The 20313-nt window shown below is 38.9% G+C and overlaps 1 protein-coding gene across 1 annotated transcript in view; it reads left to right on the forward strand.

Annotated features, from left to right (window-relative positions):
• The first annotated feature begins 1518 nt into the window (after positions 1-1518).
• asic2 (acid-sensing (proton-gated) ion channel 2) overlaps positions 1519-20313 on the forward strand; it is a 535781-nt gene continuing 516986 nt past the window's right edge. Inside the window, exons 1-2 of the mRNA XM_058416405.1 lie at positions 1519-1712; positions 3930-4540. Coding sequence (XP_058272388.1) covers positions 3944-4540 — 597 coding nt within the window. The 5' untranslated portion in view covers positions 1519-1712; positions 3930-3943. The remainder of the gene's footprint in view (positions 1713-3929; positions 4541-20313) is intronic.

The following is a 20313-nucleotide window of genomic DNA, read 5'->3' on the forward strand; positions in this document are numbered from 1 at the left end:
GTGCTGCTTGTTTGTGTTCTCTTTTATCCATTTAACACTTGCTGTAAAATCCCACTTTTCACTGTTGTCTTTCTTATCTCGCGCTACAAACCCATCCTGTCTTCACCACAAGAGTGTACCCATGAGGTCTGGAAGACAGTAGGAGGTCTAATTTCTCTATTTTTCGATTCAACGTGAGCTCACAAGCTGCTTGTATGAGTCCTTACTGCACCCTTTGGCAAAGCTTGGATCCATGTGGTGTCAGTTGCAGTTTCCAACCCAGAATCCCTCGAGATTGTTACAAAACTGATACCAAAAAAAGAAAGGAGTTTCTTTTAAAACATCCTACTTAGTTAACTTTTCCTTATGTAGCATTGGTGTTCCAACTTGTGGCAAGTAGCCGGGAGCAGGACCAACTTCATTAACATCTGAGGCATTTACAGCGTTCATTCAATTTTCATTATTCTTTGCCTGGTCAGAGCTACGGTGGTTTACAATTAGACGAGTTTGTCAATTATTAGAAACTGAATTCTTGTGAAAATATAATAGTCAGGTACAAAGAAAAATAGTGACGATGTTAGTGGGATAAAATAAAACAGTTCTGCACCCATCTCCGTTTTAGAAGTTGAGCGATATAGCGGAGGATTTGTTTTTCGCTATCCAGCCACAGAACTATCCAATGGAGCAAAAATTGTCCATGCTGCCTGCTTGAGATGGAAGGTATACTCTCGTCTCCCCTGTCAAGTGCAGTGACACTAGTCACTCTTGGGTATCTGTGAGCTTATGTATGCAGCAGAAGGGGGTAGATGACATTTTTTGGAAGTGTTTTATAAGTGCTAGTCTGAGATGCTGCGTGAGGAGTGCTGTTCACAACGATGCTGTCGGATGGTTTCATGGTGTAATGAAAGGAGAGAGGTTAAATTTGGGGATCCTCCCTGAAAAAAATTGGCCTGATGTTAATATTTGTTAGCCTTCCTTATTTGGTAGTTGTCATATGTGTGGGAACAAAAAAGAAATAAAACATGTACTGTTATATTAGTAGAATATTTTCGTAAATTTCCCATTGGGATGAATAAAGTATCTATCTATCTATCTATCTATCTATCTATCTATCTATCTATCTATCTATCTATCTATCTATCTATCTATCTATCTATCTATCTATCTATCTATCTATCTATCTATCTATCTATCTATCTATCTGTCTGTCTGTCTGTCTGTCTGTCTGTCTGACCCTTTTGTAGCCTCACACAGAAAATGTCTGTTGTTTATTTATGCAGAGTCTTTCAAGAGAGTATATGTTAATTTTCTGAACCCTAGTAAAAGGTAGACTGCTAACACACATTAGCACATATGTGTTTGTGATAGATAGTTGCCGTACTAAAGTGGTCTGTTTCTCTCTCTCTCTCTCTCTCTCTCTCTCTCACACACACACTCTCTCTCTCTCTCTATTTCTCTCTTACTCGCTCTTTTCCTCTCCCTCTCCCCCTCCTCTATCCTTTTTTTTCTCTGTGCGTACGGCACTCGTCTCTGGTCTCTCCATTACCCTCTGCTCTGCATTTGTCCTCAGTTGCGTGCGCTCTTCCACCGCGTGGATGGATGGGAGTGGAGTATGAGCACGTGTGTATCAGTACAGGGAGGAAAGAGAGAGAGAAGGCAACACTGAAGCAGACTCGTGTAAACGGCTCTGGGAGTGTGTGAGAGACCGAAGCTGATCAGCGCTGCGCGTGCATGTAAGTATATCCCCCCTCTTCACAGCATCTGTGCCTGCGAGTAGGTCACGTTTGTATCAGCTTGTCCGTTAGCCGTTCTTGAGGAAAATTGGAGGGTGTGTGGTTCCATCTGTTCTCACGGGAGCGGGAGGCACTGGAATTCTGAGGTCCTAACACATTCACTTTACATGCACGCACACACATACACATACACACATGCAGCCAGTTTAGGATCAAGCACAGCGTCATCTCGAGCCTTGACCCGCCTCCCTAACTCTCTCTCTCTCTCTATCCATCTCCATCTCTCACACAGGCATAGATACCCACTCACACACACACACACACAACTGGATGTTGTCCTGCATGTGAGGTGCTTTCACTTGTTGTTGGCTGTCCAGTGTGTGTGTGTGTTATGTTTGCAGGTTTGTGCTCTGCCTTGAACCTTCTTTTATATTACTGTCTAAAAAAGAAAAGAGAGAAAAGAGAGGCAAGCTGTCGGTTGTGGAATGTCGAGAGAATAGGCTTGGTTTTGGGGCAGGCTGGAAGAATGAAAGTGGACAGAGTGATGCTGCCAGGAAGAAGGGGGGTAAAACGCAGGGTGTGTTTTTTTTTTGTTTTTTTTATACCCCTGTTCCTAACTCTTCTTGTGTTTATGTGTGTATGCACAAACAGCTGCACTTTCACATTAGTTGCTCTATGTAAAGCACCTCTCTTTTGCTATATATCAGCTGGTACCTAAGGGGATTCTTTGGGTGAGATCCATTTTGATATGCCTGTGGTGTGTGTGTGTGTATCCTGGCCTTTCTTATTACGTCCACTCGTCATTGCCAAAGCTGTTGTTAGATTGATTGTCATCATATCCCTATGTGTCTTAGGCTATACTCAGACAGACAGTTCATTTCTGACTCATATTCTATTTAAGCAATAATATACAAACGTTATATTTGTGTATTATTTCAAATCCAGTAGAATATTTCTGGATGTGACAATTAGTCTGACTAGTTGAATCTGACTACACATATTTTTATTCAGCATTTTGGTGCACATCTGAGACAAGAGCAACAAAACACATTAAAACCAGCATGACAGCAGGCCAGGGGAAGACAAGTGGCCCATCTTTTGTTGTTTATAAATTATTTCCTTCATGTTACTGTTGTCTGAGCTGAATATGTTAAGAGCTATAATCATTCATTAACTTTATGTAAAACAATCCAGGGTGAAATTTATGTGTTATTAGCTGGCTAACAAGCTGGCTAATATGCCAGCTAGCTTTTTCATACCAATCTGTGTTGTTAGCATAACAACCACTGTGGATAGATAAGCAAATAGTCTGAATAAAAACATCTTATTTAGTCACATGTAACTGCCTGTTCTCACATTCAGTCAAAAACGATTTACTAAAAAAAAAAAAAAAGATTTTATTTCTTTTACCACAAAATCTGTTTGTGACACTCTTTTAGAAGAATATCTTTTTGCACTGCACATCTCTTGACTGTCTCTCTGTTACTCTTGAAACAATAAATTTCTCAATTCCTTTCTCCTTTCGGTAGGTGAGTGTTTGTCTTTGGTGTCCTGATGGTGTCCAAATTTTGCAGCGTTACAACCAGAGACCGAAATGGAATATAAATAAATTTGGATTATATGTCATGACACACAAAATAGACTGTAATACTGAAGCAAGGGAGACATCAGTATAGTTTACAAGATTATTTACAGTTGAAAACCATAAAAATGTTTGTTTGGCTTTACTTTCATTGCTATGAAACCCCCAAATTACTTCTGTTGCAACCAATTCCCTTCAGAAGTCGCTTAATTATTTGAATGGTGTGCAATTAAACACCTGTTCCATGAAGGCTTAGATTATACCTAAGCAAACACCATGAAGCCCAAGGAGCTATCGAAACAAGTCTGGGACCAAGTTCTGGAAAAGTATTAGGGTTTGGATTTGAAAACTTTCTTAGAGGAGAAATGTCCCAAACTGCCTAAAGAAGGCTGTCCACCTGAAGTTAGAGATTAGGAAGAGAGAGGATTAGTGATAGAAGAAACCAATCGGCCAAGGGTAAGTCTCAACATGATGCTGTAATGACACATAATCCACTCCAGTTCCATGGTGTAACACTACAAAATGTGGAAAATAGAAGGGTTTGAGTATTTTTGTATTATGACTCCATTCTCCTCTATGCAGGTCAATGTTCTTGTGTGTGTGCTTTTGACTAGAGCTCTACACTCCCTCCACAGGTGTGCCAGTGCCCATGATGGAGCTGAAAGACAGCTGTGCCAGCGAGGGCAGCCATGAAACAGAAAGTGCTGGCACAGGCAATCTGTCAGGCCCCTTTTCCTGGCACTTGTTTGCCCAGCGCAGCACACTACATGGCCTGCGTTACGTTTTCCCACACCGTCGCTCCTCAGCACTGCGACGTGTACTCTGGAGTGCAGCTCTACTTGCCTGTCTTGGTCTGCTGGCACTGGAGGGTGCGGAGCGCGTAGCCCACTTCCTGTCATATCCACATGTGGCTAGCGTGGGCGCTGTACCTGCAACGAGCCTTGTGTTCCCTGCTGTTACCGTGTGCAACCTGAATGCCTACCGCTTCACACGGCTCACGCGTAATGACCTGTACCATGCAGGAGAATTGCTGGCGTTGCTTGACGTGCATCTGCATGTGCCTGAGCCACAGCTGGCCGAGCCGCACGTGCTTGACTTTCTCGCAGAGCGCGCCAATTTCAGTGGCTTCCGGCCCAAACCATTTAGCATGCGTGAGTTCACTGAGCGCGTTGGCCATGACCTACACGAGATGATGCTTTACTGCCGCTACGAGGGCCAGGAGTGCAGCCACCGGGACTTCAAAACCGTGAGTATCCTGTTTTTTATACACGTTTCATGGCTTTGGTGATGCCGCACTGATTGTTCTTGAGACCTTTGGTTGGTTGTAGGTCTGGCAGCTCATCACTTTTTAGTGCATTGAGTTTTGGCCACTTAGTGGATCATTTAAAATATTTAGGTTACCTTTGGATGGATTTCAACGGATTAACTAACATCTTTAACCTTGTCAACGTCCACACATTATTTATACAAAATATGGAACTACTTTAGAAGGACTCTGAATGGGACACAGGTTTAGAAATGCATCTTTTTGGGTAGACAAAAACCTCTCTGGTGTGATTCTATGCTAATCCTCAGATGGCAGCTGTCTCTGATGAAGCAGTCACAATTACCACCATAATGACACACTGTTTATTTAAAGGTTTGACCATTAAATTGGAAAGGAGTGGAAGAGCTAAAGATGAAATGGCTGAATGTGGGTGCTGCTACTCAACTTAAAATCTCGCCTCCATTTCTGGTCATTCTCTTGTTAAATCGTCTCATGCTAATGCCCAAAGGGAATACATAGAGTCATGTATACTTTAAATACAAAATCAGATCTAATTTAATAAGAAGGTACAAAGAAAATATGTCTGCTACGTATATATAAACTTACATAACTTTTCTTTTCTTTTTGTAGATGGTTACTAATTATCATAAATATTTCAGGTAAAAAAAAGGGACAAAATTGCACTCTCCGGTCCTGTTTTTAGATATTTTTTTCTACTCTGTGTGCATCACATCTCATCAGATGTAGAGAGAGCGAGATGTGAGATGACTGTGTGCTGTCTGCTTTGAAGATTCCCCTTTAGAGATAAGTGTGTGTGTGTGTCTGCGCTCCCTTGGGGAGCCTGGCTGGCTGAGAGTGTGTGTTCTGGTGTGACCCACTTCAGCACACAAAAACCATGTGCACACACTGTGCTTGCAGACCTTGAGGATGCTAATTTTTGTGGGTGGAAAAGTAGTAAATGGAAGATTTATTGCGACACACCTCATTTATGGAGGAAATGCTTATAAATCAACACATTTAGGCCTTTGCTGCCTTGTTGATTCGTTGACCCTGTACTGCCCAATGTAGTAAATGTTCAGCTGTCATCAGCCTGATGGCAAAAACTGACAATATAGTCACATATAAAAATCCAGTCATATGCTATGCATCCTAAATAGTATCCGAGATTAGAATGAGTGTGTAGTATGTTAACATGGGTATCCCAAAGGTACCAGGATGGTCTACTGCATACAGTAAAACAATTTGTACTGAGCATCTGTGGACATTTTTCTTTCAGCTGATATTCCCTACAACACCTTGAGTGATAGAAGAGGACATGGTGGAAATGTGAAAAACTAAATCAAGGGAATGGTAAATGAATCTTAGAGTATGAGATCTATTAGGAACAATGAATGAAGAAAAGATGAAACGCAACAAAGATGTTTGTTTATGGTGACGGTGTGCGTAACTAGGCAACAGGCGTTATATACTTTCAGTGCATACTGTACATAGGTAATTTGGGATGCAGCAATAGTTATGAATGAAGATTAATTACTGGTTGATGTGCAAGATTAGCATAATGTCAGTTTAATAGTTGCCATGCCAATACATTTACAATACTAAGTGTAAAGAGGCCTTGGAGGCAAAGAAAGAGGTGTAAAAGAACACTACACTGAACAGTTCTAGAGGGTTTTTTTCCCTGTGATGCAGAACCTGGAGAGACCTGCACTGTGTTCACTTTTTGTGCTAGCGAATTTTCATCCCCTGTTATCTTGATGCCTGTCCACCTGCCTGCTAGATGATTCAAATAAATTGAATAAATCTCTTCCGAGACACTGTACACACACATAGCAAAACAAATCACATTAATATCATTATATTTTTTATACTGTAATACTCTGTACTGTACTGTACTGATATACTGAAATCCTCTAACGAACCATCTTAGAGAACCATATTAAGTAAGCTCTTTGGTAATTACAAACTTGATATATGTGCGTAATGTTTACCCAACACGTTGAACCCAAGAGACAGTGTGCTATCTCTGTGGTTATAGTTAGTAATTATTGTTTCTATCCTGAATTTATCGTGCAGTGAGTCAGAGCAACGGAGTCCTTTCTGAGTAATGTGTGGTTTAGTTTGAAATATTGCCACTGCCACGATGTTAAAGCCAAAAACACTTAAGCGTTCCTGTAAGAACCTGATGTAGGTCTAACACACGGGTGTCAAACTCATTACAGTTAGCACACCTAGTCCAAAGTCAAGTGGGACAATAACATACAGTATATTACCTTCTCCTAAAGGTGTTCATTTTTCCAAATTGATCTGTAAAGTACATTGTGAAGGCACAAAGGTATTGAACGTACAGTACATCACCTACAAAACAGATGAACTCTGCAAATTCTTCAGCAAAAAAAAAAAAAAAAACCCTGTATCTTCTTAAATCCTGGGAAACTGGTGGGAAGATCAGTCTAATAAGATTTTTTTAAATGACCAATTAAAAAAGTCAAAGTGATTGCATAAATGTTCACATCGCTGTGCTTAAAATTTTGGAAACCACCAACAAGGTTACAGTGTCATAGTTTAGCTTGTTAATGAGTTACATCATTAGCACATTTTGTCACTAGCTGGGTTTATTGCTCTTTTTTTTGCCCCTAGTGGAATAACAGCCCCTAGGGTCTGTACCCTGTGTCAGTTGCCTTGGTTTGAAAGCATCAGCCAAATAATGTAAATCGTGATCCACATACAGCACTAGGTCTGGCTGTGTGTTTGACCTTCTTCGTCATGTTATTGTGATGTTGTGTAGATTGTACCGTTTTTGATTAAAGACACCAACACACCAGTTTAGATGAGGCTTTTTTAAAGGTTTAGCTTGAGGCATGATGAGGTATTTTAAAGCATTTTCTAGCTTGTATAATGAGCGTACAAGGCAAATAAACCGGCGTTGTGTGTGTCCTTTCTCTCATTTCAATGCACATCTTTTCATGTCAAAGAAAGGTTTTTCATTTAGTACACAGAATTGCTGATACACAGAGAAAAAGGTTTAGTATGTCCCATTGTTTAACATCTCTGGCGCTAGCTGAAAATCTTGGCAGTTTTTCAAGTCAAGGCCTGAGCTAACATCTCTGTGTGTTCTTTCCTTAAGCCTTTACAATTCTGACTTTAGTTTTAAACATCTTCTAAGCAACTTTAAAAAAAACCCCTCCTAGCTGACTGATAGATTCACCAATCTTCAGGTCAAAATAAGATGAGTTTGTGATTTTTAAAAGATAATGCCAAGAATAATCTGGTGGCTGAACAATACTTCCAGATTTGCTCAAACACTTTCACTCCTTCTTGCTTCGAATGTCTTCTAAAGCAGACTAATAATGCTTTAAATCCTTTTTCCCTAAGTTTAGCAAGTCAACATTATCAATTCTTCTTCTAAGAAGAAGCACAGTCTGCTTACACCTATTTTCTGTGACAAGCGACCACAACAACATTTTTCATTTGTTATTGGATTCCTTTGTGCATTGCTAAGAGATTAAGTGTGTGTGTGTGTATGTTTGTTGGCTTCAATGCTTTTGACACGACTAAACAAGATGGATAAAACAGAAAAGTTGGAAATGTGTTTGCACATATATTTGAGTGTGGACTTGAACTTGACAGCTATTGGTCTGACAAATAGACCTTTCAGGAAAACAAATAATTATCTCCAACTATGACAAGCTCATAAACAGTAGCATTGAACACTGAAGCATGTGTAGAAGTGTGTGGGCCCAGGAGAACAGTAAAAATAGCATCATGGGTAGAGGTGTGTCAAATCACTGTGAGATACGGATGTGTGTGTATGGGAAGACATAGGAGGATAGATGTGTGTGTAAAAGCGTGATCTCATGGGAAGTAGGTGAGCACCAGGGGAGTAGGACAGATGGACAGACCTTGGAATCTGCAGTCAGTGTATTTTTTTTCCAGTTCTAACACACCTGACCTACTTTTATAGATAAGAGCTTAACTAATGAGCCGGGTCAGGTGTGTTACATTATGGAAAGTATGCAGAGCATGGGTTTCGTGGACAGTGGAGTGGATCATCAGATGCACTCACTAGATCTCACAAGCTTGATAGGTTTGTTATACTACAGATGCACTCAGGATTCATGGAATAGCTTTCTGGAAGGGTTATGTAGAGTGAACATGTGTATGAGTGTGTGTGTGTGTGTGTGTTATAGAGTTTATTTAAGGATGTGACGGAGCCTTGATGAGCACTCTAACAACCAACATCAGTGTGTCAAATTGCATTGAAATCAAAGTGAATGCCTTGTTTCACCCTGAATGTCTTGCGTTCCTCAGCGTGCCGTCTCCATTAAGCCAAATAACATCTGTCAGTCACAAACCGTCTTCTTAAATGTGATTCATTATTTTCAAGAGTCGGGCTGTTTTGTTGATGTATCTGAAGGTTAACCGTGCTCAAAGGCTACTATTTGAAAGGGTGCAATTTATAAACCACAAGAGCCTTGATTAAAACTATGACCTTTTAGCAACACTGTTAGTTGTTTTTCCCCAAATTTGGTCTTGCCAATTCTTAGTCCCTAGTTCTTAGGATTTCACCTTTTTTTTAATGATTGTTTTTGTGCTCTGTTTTCTTTTTTGTAAACTATTTCCAGTGAATCACATATGTAATTACTTTATATGATGCACATGAATCGAAGAAGCTTTGGTTGAATGCACATTGTGATGACACCACACAATGCATCTTGGCCAAAATCTGTGCCTCTGTTCCTCTGAATATCATAGAGTTGGTTGGATATTGTGTTAATGTCTGTGATCACACAAATAAGATTCCTGGAAGGATGGAATTTCCACCCACCAGCCAGCTCTTCCATATTACATGACCAGTGGAATTTGGGTAGGGTGAAGGCTTTTATCTGATTGCCTAGAGACATGTGAAGCCAACCTCTGCCCCTTTTCGAACTGCTGATCATGCTGCGAGTGCTGTCTGCCTTCTTTTGCATACATGAGCTCACAGACATCCAGGATTCCTTTCCTTTTTTAATTGAGAGTATGGTATCACACCCAGTTTTACTCTCTTGGGTGTTTGTGGCATTGGGATTTAAACTCGTAATCTCTTGACAATATGGCAAGTTCTTTCTGTTGCTTTTCGATAAGAACATCCGAATGATGAAGCACACTTGTCTAAATAAGGCAGGAAAAAATAGAGGCAAGGACTGCAGAACCTGGTCAGCTGATTTAGTAACTTCAATGCAGAGAAAATGCCTGAAGCTTTGTATAGTTTGCTCATTTTCTGTTTTCTGATAATTTAATTGCATTTTAAGCATTTTTCACCAACTGATGCTTGTTCTGGTGTGTTTTATCCTCACATCACACATAGTATGATATTTTAGATATTTTTGATATTTCAAAGTCTGAGTGCTGTCTCAAATAATGTTTAATTAATGGCTGGGTGGCTGTTATTTATAGCAGGAGAGTTATATGACAGTCTTACACTGCATATTGTAGTGCTCAGTTTCGTCAGTGTTTCCACATACGTTCATGGTCCTGATTCTGAAAAGATCACCTACCTGCATGGTCATTAGTGCACAGAAAAATCATCTAACCGGTGACCAGATTGCTGCTCAATGTAATGTAGCATGTGGCCAGATACGGGAATGTGTTATAGTTACATCATTGAAGCGCGTCAAACTGTCGTGAAGTGCATTATGCTTACAAAATGAATGTTGAATTAAAATGGTCATTTTATACTCATAGAAAGTCTGCAGGAAGTCGTTTTCTGGTTCTTATAACTAAGGGCAACCACAAACAAAAAAAAGGGATAACTTTTCCCTGTTGTGTTTAGTGCCCGAAGTGCCTTACTCTAACTGTAGCCTGGTACATGAGTTTTTCTCTTTGGACCTTGTCTGAGGTCATAGCCAATGTGCTTTTGGGGTAAAAGCATCAACTCAGATTAGCTGTGACATGTTCGGTCTCACAGCCCTCAAATGATCTTAATACCAAATACAACATTCTTGCAGCTTTTTACTCTGAATTTATGGATAATAAACAGATCGCTGCTGGCTGCCATGAAATTGAGTTTTGTCTTAAAGTATCATTTTGGTTTTGTCACTTGCTGTACATGTAATGAAAACCAACATATTGATTTTTTCCCCATCTGTTTCTCATTTTTTGAGAAAATTAAGGACAGTCAGTGGTCAGGTCTATAATTATCTGCACATGTGCGGAGAAATATTCTTTGAAGGCATTTACAGCCATGGTTGTCAAAGTGGGATCCATGATGTGTAGCTAGGGCATGATTATAGTGAAGATCACCATTAAATTCTATTAAGATTATTATTAGTTATAAGCAGAATTTTCTGGTTGAATTGAGTAGGTCTAGCCAGATATGCTGTGCTTCAGCTGTTGACTGAACTGATGCCTTAATATGATAAAAACAACATTTCTAAAAAAAAAATGTTGCCTAAAATATTAGGGATTAAACAATGGTTTTAGGAAAGCCATTGAACCATGAACAGTAAAAATATATTAATACCAAATAATTAAAGGACTTTTTCTTTTCTTTGTTATACTTTGTGGTATGCTCATCCATTTCAATTTTCTCTTTTTACTTTTAGTGTGATGTTGTAGGTATGTTTTGGGATGGCATTTGGATGTTCTTGGCGTTATCAGAATAAGTCGGCCCATATGACATTTCATATTTCGTACTGCACAGTAGCTCGAGTCTATGACCTTTCTCAGATCTTCATTATATCTTCTGCTAGTGTTTCTTTTTCTGCCGCGAATGCTCTCTGTGGACCAGCTTTTTAATACTGCCTGCTGTTGCCTTTCCCTTTCCTTCTTTGATTTTTACTTACACACATGGACACGCCTCAGTGCTGATATAGTAAAATATGCTTTCTATCTGTTGACAGCAGGTAGATCCCAGTAGATGACTACCTCTCCACAAATATGCTTGTGTGTATGGGAGTGTGTGTGTGTGTGTGCGCCTACTGTACATGTAGATGTACAAATCTTAACATTTTGGACAGTGGAAATTGCACTCAGTCACTCGGTCAGCTGCATGGTTGTTAAAGGTGTGAGTCAGAGAATTTACGACACTCTGAAATTGTTATTCCAAATAGCAATTCTTGACTTGACAAATGAAACCATGAGTTCAAATAATGCAGTAAAGTTCTAAACTTTTGCACATGCTACAAATACCATTTTATTTGTTCTCTTTTTGTTCAGTTAAATCAGATATACACTGCCCAGGCATAACATTATGACCACCTGCATAACATTGTGTCCCTATTTTGCTGCTAAAACAGCCCTGACCCGTCATGCACTGTGTATTCTGAGACCTTTCTATCAGAACCAGCTTTAACTTCTTCAGCAATTTGAGCAACAGTAGCTCGTCTGTTGGATCGGAGCACACGGGCCAGCCTTCACTCCCCACGTACATCAGTGAGCCTTGGCCGTCCATGACCCTGTCGCCAGTTCACCACTGTTCCTTCCTTGGACCACTTTTAATAGATACTGACCACTGCAGATCGGGAACACCCCTCAAGAGCTGCAGTTTTGGAGATGCTCTGATCCAGTGGTCTAGCCATCACAATTTGGCCCTTCGTCAAACTCGCTCGAATCCGTACGCTTTTCCATTTTTCCTGCTTCTAACACATCAACTTTGAGGACAAAATGTTCACTTGCTGCCTAATATATCCCACCCACTAACAGGTGCCATGATGAGGAGATCATCAGTCTTATTCACTTCACCTCTCAGTGCTCATAATGTTATGCCTGATTGGTGTAAAGTAACAATAACAACATTTGCAGAAAGGTTATTATTTTTAAAGAGTTTGCTGCAGAAGTCTTTTACCTCAAAAATCAATAAAATATGTAATTTGGCACACAACTGTATCTAACAACAGGAATCTGCAATAAGGGAAGACCACAGTCTGCTCTATCAGCCTCAGCAAAAAACATTACCTGACTGAAATGCTAGTATAGCAACAGGATCAGATTTCTGTTAAATGAGTACAACTCTGTATGTGTTTTGCTTTGTTTCTTTTGTACCGGTCTGCTATTCTCTTTCAATTCTCTCTGTAGTGTGTGTTTTTCAGAGGGGAGTGTAACTCATGTAGTGTTAGAACAAAAAGCAACACTCCTGTGCAATCAAATCAATACGCTAGTGACGACTAGTTGCTGTTCCTCATCACACACTTCTTTCATTACCGTGTACCATCAGCACAACAGAGCTGTTCTAGCTTTGTTTAAAAAAAGTACCAGTTTGCTACCGGTTCGTGTGTGTGTGTCTGTGTGTGTGTGGTTAATATAAGAGGAACGGTAAAGAAGAACAAGCACAGCTTGTTTACCTGCGCTTAGATTTCCATCCTTGGTGGCTCTGTAATATTCACTCAATAAGAACTGCAGCTGCTCTCTGCTAACAGGTTGGGGATGGAGAGATTGTGGAGTATGTATGATTAAATGATAGCAAATAGGGAAAGAGTGAAGGGAAGATGGTTTAATAGAGTGAAAGGCATGTATGGTCATGTATGAGGGGATTCAAAGGGTGAAACTATAGTACTTAAAATTCTCTATAAGATGTAAGATGTCTATTGTATGTAGAAGTAGAAGAAATGTTTTTGGGGGTTGAGAAACAGAGGGTGTTTAATTTAGTGTCCTAAAGTAAAACGAGAGACAATCTGGGAGCCTCACCCCAACACTTCCTACACACATACATATCACATCGAAAGGATCAGCTGTGAAGGGCTGGTGTGTGAAAATTAAATTCTTAAGGTGGGCAGTGAGCCACAGTAGACACAAAAGTAGAACAAGTCTACTTTTTCTCTTATAAAGTTCATCAGTAAATATATATATACACACTGTGTGGCAGGTGTGAAGAAATGATGTAAAGTAACCTTTCAAAATGTATATATTTTAATTATTTATTATTGTCTTTTTACAAAATGCAAAGTGAGCTAACAGAAGAAAAATCTAAATCAAATCAATATTTGGTGTGAATACTCGTTGGCTTCAAACCAGCATCAGTTCTTACACTTGCACACTTTGTACACTTGCACCAAGGATGATGATTAACCAGTTATACCAAGCAAGTGCTAATGATTATCAATTTCAATGTAGGTTGAAACACAGTCAGCTGAAACAGAAACAGCTGTGTAGGAGGCTTGAGACTGGGTGAGGAACAGCCGAACTCTGCTACTAAGGTGATGCTGTCACAGGACATACACCATGGCAAGACTGAGCACAACAATAAGACACAAGCTAGTTATACTGCATCAGCAAGGTCTCTCCCTGGCAAAGATTTCAGAGCAGACTGGGGTTTCTAGATGTGCTTTTCAAGCTATTTTGAAAAAGCACAAATTAACAGGCAATATTGAGGACCATAGATGCAGTGGCTGTCCAAGGAAATGCAGTAATTGAACTTCCCTTCCACAATGGAAGAGTTCCAGCAGTGTGATCAGCAAAGAACTGTCAGAAACCAGTGGGACCCTGGGCATACCCATCCACTGTCCGGAGAAGCCTGGCCAGAAGTGGTCTTCATGGAAGAATTGCAGTCAAAATACCACGTCGGATACTTCAGGCATGGAAACAAGGCTAAGTGACTCAACTATGTACGAAGACTGGGGTGCAGAAAAATGTCAGCAGGTGTTCTGGACCAATGAGAAAATTTTAAATATCTGGCTGTAGCAGGGGGCAGTTCACCGAATGGCCGGAGCTGGAACGGTACAATAATGAGACTGCAGGCAACAGTGAAGCAGGGTGGAGGTTCCTTGCAAGTTTAGGGCTGCATTTCTGCAAATGGAGCTGGAGATTTGGTCTCCAATACAGCCGGATACTTATCCATCATGCAGTACCGCCAGGGAGGCACCTATTGGCCCCAAATTTATTCTGTAGCAGGACAATGACCCCAAACATACAGCCAATGTCATTAAGAACTATTTTCAGCGTAGAAAAGAACAAAGAAGTGATGGTTTGACCCCCACAGAGCCCTGATCTCAACATCACTGAGTCAGTCTGGGATTACATGGAGAGACAGAAGGATTTGAGGTAGCCGATATCCACAGAAGGTCTGTGGTTAGTTCTCCAAGATGTTTGGAACAGTCTACCTGCTGGGTTACTACTGGGTTGCTGGTAACTGTGTGCAAGTATACCTAGAAGAATTGATGCTGTTTTGCTGGCAAAGGGTGGTCACAATATATATTTTGAAGAACCATTGTTTGGACTCTTTGCTCTACAACTATTTGGACCATTGTACTGTTACAACTTGTGTATCTATGAGAAAAATCGAATGAATCTATTGAATGATTTTTCTACTGCTTAATGTAAGAACAAAAAACATAATCAAAAATTGTTCACCCCCCCATTTTGCCTAGCTTTACGCATACCCATTTAGCTCTATAAACACTCAGATACAGATACACTGGATTGTTGTCCATGGATTTCACGTCTTAGGATTATTTTCATTCTGGCAGATGTATCCTATTCACTCCTGTCATTTATAATGCAGAAGCATTAAAGCCTTCTGGGAGTACTGTTGCTTAAGCTTCTACTCACTGCAGAGCTATATTACTTTGGGAATCTGAATTCACATACCCAAACCAAAAACCCTCACTCTTTTGTGAACAGAAGAGACTCTGCAGATAACTTCATTGGTGTGTATTGCACACTGTTTTTTTTTAAACTGTGCTAGAACTACAGCTTTATATAAGTACTGCTTATAAGAGTAGCAGAGACTGTAATAGCTCTTTTGTGTCAGACAGGACATTCACAAAAAAAACCACAAAAAAAATCTGTGATCATACATATGTATTTGCGGGAAGGTTAGTGAACGAGTAATGACAGATCATTACTATGCTTAGGTATGAAACTGGGAATTGGCTGTAATTTTTCTGTCCTTTCTCAAACCCTTCAATTTGTCTACATTTTCCTTTCTCCTAAGTGGTGGCTTTCATATGAATACATTTCTTTGTACAAAAAGAAAAATTTGAAAACTAAGCAGCTTGAAATAAGGGGCTTGTATGTACACATAGCATGATTAGTATTTGAGGAGATTTAGGAGTCCTATGACTGCATATAGAAAGTGTTGCATTGTTTTAAGCATTAGGAAACAAGAAACAAAAAAAGCAAGCAGAAACTCAATTAAAAAGCAAAACATGCTGGCTGCAGCGTATCCTACTGGGAACACTGTGCAAACTAGACTACATCAAATAATGAACACATAATTACAGCATAAAGAGTCATATATTTTGAGCCTAAAACATGTGGATGTAATAGTGTATAGTTTTATTATAACTATTTATATATATAAAGTTCACAATTATATCATAATTCTAGTTACATTCAGGTTTGGTGAATCAGAGGAATTGTGTTAATTACAGTTATCCAAACTTTCCAGTCCATCTTCCTGTACATTTAAAAAACATACAAAAATGGGAAATTGGAATTTTTTTTTTTTTTACATTTATTTATTTATTTATTTATTTATTTTTTAAAATGTTTTTTGGTATTTCTGTTGTATGGACATTATCTTCATGCTCTCACATACCCTCTCCTGGTCTTTGCAATACATTATGCATTTTACTATAGAAATATAGTCCCACTGTTAAAAGATGTTATACTACATAGACTACAGGATATGGTCAAATCCTGTGACTGTTGAACATCTTATTACAGATTTAGTCCCCCTTTGCTGTTATCAGAACCTCCACTCTGCTGGGATTTGCCCATTCATCCATGAGAGCATTAGTGATGTCAGGTACTGATGTTGCATGAGGAGGTCTAGGGTGCATCTAGCATTCCAATTCATCCCAATGATATTCAGTGGGGTTGAGGCCAGGGCTTTGAGCAGGACACTCGAGTTCTTCCACTCCAACTTGAAAACCATGTATTTGTGGATCTTAATAATTCTTGCAGCATTCAAAGACATTTAAAACAATTTGGTACTTCCAACTCTGATGTTCTGCACTTTTTGTCCTTTTTGAAATTTCTATTTTTGAGCAATATGTACAGTAATAACTGTATGGATGCTAAGTGAGGCATTGAGTACACTGCCCTGAAATTGCTCAACAACTAGAAAGGTGAGGAAAGCGACATAACATCTAACAGTCTCTAGGTGGATTTTTAGCAAAATGTCTTTCAAAATACTTAGTTCATATTTGTGAGGAAGTCGCAGAAGCAGAAGATGTAGAATCCATATACAGATTTATTGATAAACACAGCAGATAATTCAAAATGAAAGGCAAAAATCACAGTAGATGTAAATAGGCAAAAGTCCGAAAACCAGAAAAGATAATCAGCAGAAGCAATGGTTGTTAATGATACAAATTCATAATACCAAACAGCGAGAAATCCAATAAACAAAGAGGGTCAAACACAATGATGCAATGGCGATTAAAACAATAAAGGCTTTGCATGTAGTTGAACTAACAACGCCAATCCAAAAAACTCAGAAGTTATCAGACCTCCAGTGAGGGTTCCCTCTGGTGGTCTGGAGGTGGAATGACTGATGGAGCTGTGAATGTGAACAATAATATTGTAAATGTTTTTTTCAGAATGCCTTTGACAAAATAAAAAGCGTATTGAATCATTCTTTTTGCTGGATCGATTGACAAGCCACCGCTGGTGCCAATAATTCTATAGTTGAAGGAATCTGAACACTGACTCACTGAGTTACTTGAGGAAATCTGAGAATCTTTACATCCATCAATGAGTATTTTTCAGTCGAACGGGGCTGATATTGTGAACAGAATGGTGGTCTGCCAACGTAAGTGTTGGAATAAAGGGAGTGTTGGGAGGTGTAGGAGGGTAGTGATGACAAACGGAGGGTGCTCTTTCGTCCCTGAGCTCCTGACCCCTGAAATGACAGCGCTAAGCCTCAGACCAGATGATTTATACTTTGTTTTGGGAGAGGACACAGCTGTTTATAAGAGTGTATCTGTTGGCTTGTAGGTGTGTGCTTTATCATTTCTGGGGACATTAGCTTGGCCAAGCACTCATCAGGTGTAATGAAGCACTTCACTCTAATATACTGTGAAATGAAGAGGATGACCACCAAGGAGACTGGGCGCTATTTATGAGGCAGGCAGGAAGAAAGTCCATTTCAAAAAAAGTATTTAAATCATATAATTGCAGGCTGCTCCTTTTAGGTTTAGAGGCTGTGTTGTTTAAAGCTCCAACACTTTCTCCATTTTCTTTCCTAATACCTTTAAAATAACCCAGGTTAATGTGTTCTTTTAAGTTGGATCATGGTCACTCTCATTGCTCCATTTACAATTTTAACAATTTTCATGCTTTATAGAGGTAAAGACATGCCTTTTATATAGTGACCCCTTTGCAGACATTCGAAAAGCAAAATATAAATGGATATGACACAACTGTATTAAACACGTTATGCAAAAATAAACAAATTACAGGACATACTGGTGGCTCTTATACTGTGGGAGTATCCATCCACACTACACAAGGGCCCAATCAAGAGGGTAAAATTGATGTAAATCACATATTCTTGCATTCATCCTCACCTGATTGTAACCTAATTGAGTGTTGACAGTGCTCTCCATCAACAAAACACAGCCTAAGGGAATCTATTGGAAGAACAGTGTTCGGTACAGTTTGTTGTTCCAGTACCGTCCAGAAATGTGTAGAATCTCTATCCAGCTGTTTCGGAGGCTCTTATCGGTCTTACTAACACACTTCACGTCAGATTAGTCTTTAAATTGTAACAGCAACTTTAAAAACCACAAATAAACATTTTTCAGTTTCTTGATACAGATAAATAAAAAGTGTAATAATTAGGTTATAGAAATGGCACTACTTTGATAACCAGGACCTCTATTATTCTGATAGTATCAGATAATAGTGGATCGGCTATCTGGGGGAAAAAAGAATGAATTTAATTTGATCATGTAACAAAAGGAAAACACTGGAATGGGATTTGGAACCAGAAATGTTTACATATAAAGAGAATTGTTTGATTGCATTTTTAAGTTATTATATTTGCAGCCTATTTGTTTGTGAACTGAGTTTTGATTTTTTTGGAGCTGTTTTTTTCCCTGCATTTTATATAAAACATATTTTATATAAAATATTTTATATTTTATATATTATATTATAATGATATGATGGTACATGACTATGTTTTGGAACAAATTATAAATATTTAAACGAATTATAGTATTGTTTATAACTATTATAACGACTCTTATTAAAATTATAAATACAAAATATTATTGCTTACAAATCATCATTATAGTGTTTTCTGTTAGTATTAAGAACTTCTATTTGGCTAAACAACAGACTACATTTCGTTTTTACGCAGATAATTAAAGTCCTAAATAAACTTTGTTACATAAAAAAGCAATCCTAACCCTAGATTGAATTTTGTTACTTTTTCACTGGCTTGATTGGTGTAAAGGTAAAACATATGTATATCTATATATACTATATATCTATATATATAGCATATATCAAGTATTTAAAAGAAATGTACATGTGTACATGTTGGATAAATTATTGTCGAATTTAATTCTTTGTGATTATCCGATTACTTTATGTAAATGTAGTCAGCAGGTTGCAACTACATCATTTTTTGCAATTAGATGAGCGAAATCTTTTATGTATGCTTCCTTAGGGTTGTATGGTAGAATAATTAGTCTTTTTTTTTATTGTAGTTTATTGGCCTCTCTGGAGCCCGGAGCCAGAATGATGTTGATTTGAACCATTGTTCTGTGGCATTTAAATGCAGCAGTTCATTCTGCACTTTATCATTGAGCATAATGTCTTCAGATTCATTCAATTAAAAAGCCCCCAAACATTTAAATGACCGCATTGCATATGAATGAACGTTACGCAAACACTGTGCTTTAGGGCGATGGCTGAGAAATTAGATGGTATTTTCCTCTGTCCTTTCCTCCTTCTCTCTTTCTGCTGTCATTTCAAGTAAATGTGCCTGTGTGAACTGAATACTTCTCTCAGATATCTCCTTTTTGGTTGTTCAGATACATCAGTGTTCCTGTGAACTTATCCCACCTCCATGTAACAGTTTGTTGAAGCTATCTAAAGTCTCATACCTGAGGAGTAACTTAAGCTCTTGGTCTGCCATTTTGTTCACTGTAAAATGAAGAGAGAGAGAGAGAGAGATACTGTGAACTGTGACTGGAGGTTGCTTTTCAATAGACGAAGAGAAAAGAAAAAAAAAATGACCCTCCTTAAGGATCATTAATTAATTGCAACTGTACGTGTGCTAAAGTTGAAGAATGTCTCCCAGGAGGACCTGATGATTGGTTGCAGATTCTTGCCACTGTAGAGTTGGCCTCCACATTCGTATTGATCCGTTAATGTTAATTATGACTCTTAAAGTGGAAGCCATTTGTTGAGGAGCTTGGACAGCGGTAGGAGAGGCAGTTTGTACAAAGTGGTGGATTGCTTGTCACTCAGTACAAAACAGCCTGAAATTGCTCAGTTAAGATCCCAAGCGGGAAAGTGTCTTTTTAACATGTTTATTGCAACCTTGTGGATTGTTGTGCTTGTGATATTAGCGCTTCAAATGACAGACACGAGAGGACATGAGAAGAATTAAATGTAGGACTGAAATGAAATGCCACACATTTCAAGTGGAATACTGAAGATGAAAATGATTTTCTTATACACTCTTGCATAGAACCAGTTAAGTCAAATTTGATATGTCTAGCATTTGTAGCAGTGGACGTTATCAGAAAACATAAGGGTGTCCCGGGTCATAAAGAGTTCAGTCACTCCACCATCAACTCCAACAACAATTTCTA

The sequence above is a fragment of the Hemibagrus wyckioides genome, linkage group LG02, assembly GCF_019097595.1.
Source record: "Hemibagrus wyckioides isolate EC202008001 linkage group LG02, SWU_Hwy_1.0, whole genome shotgun sequence".
NCBI classification, from domain to species: domain Eukaryota; kingdom Metazoa; phylum Chordata; class Actinopteri; order Siluriformes; family Bagridae; genus Hemibagrus; species Hemibagrus wyckioides.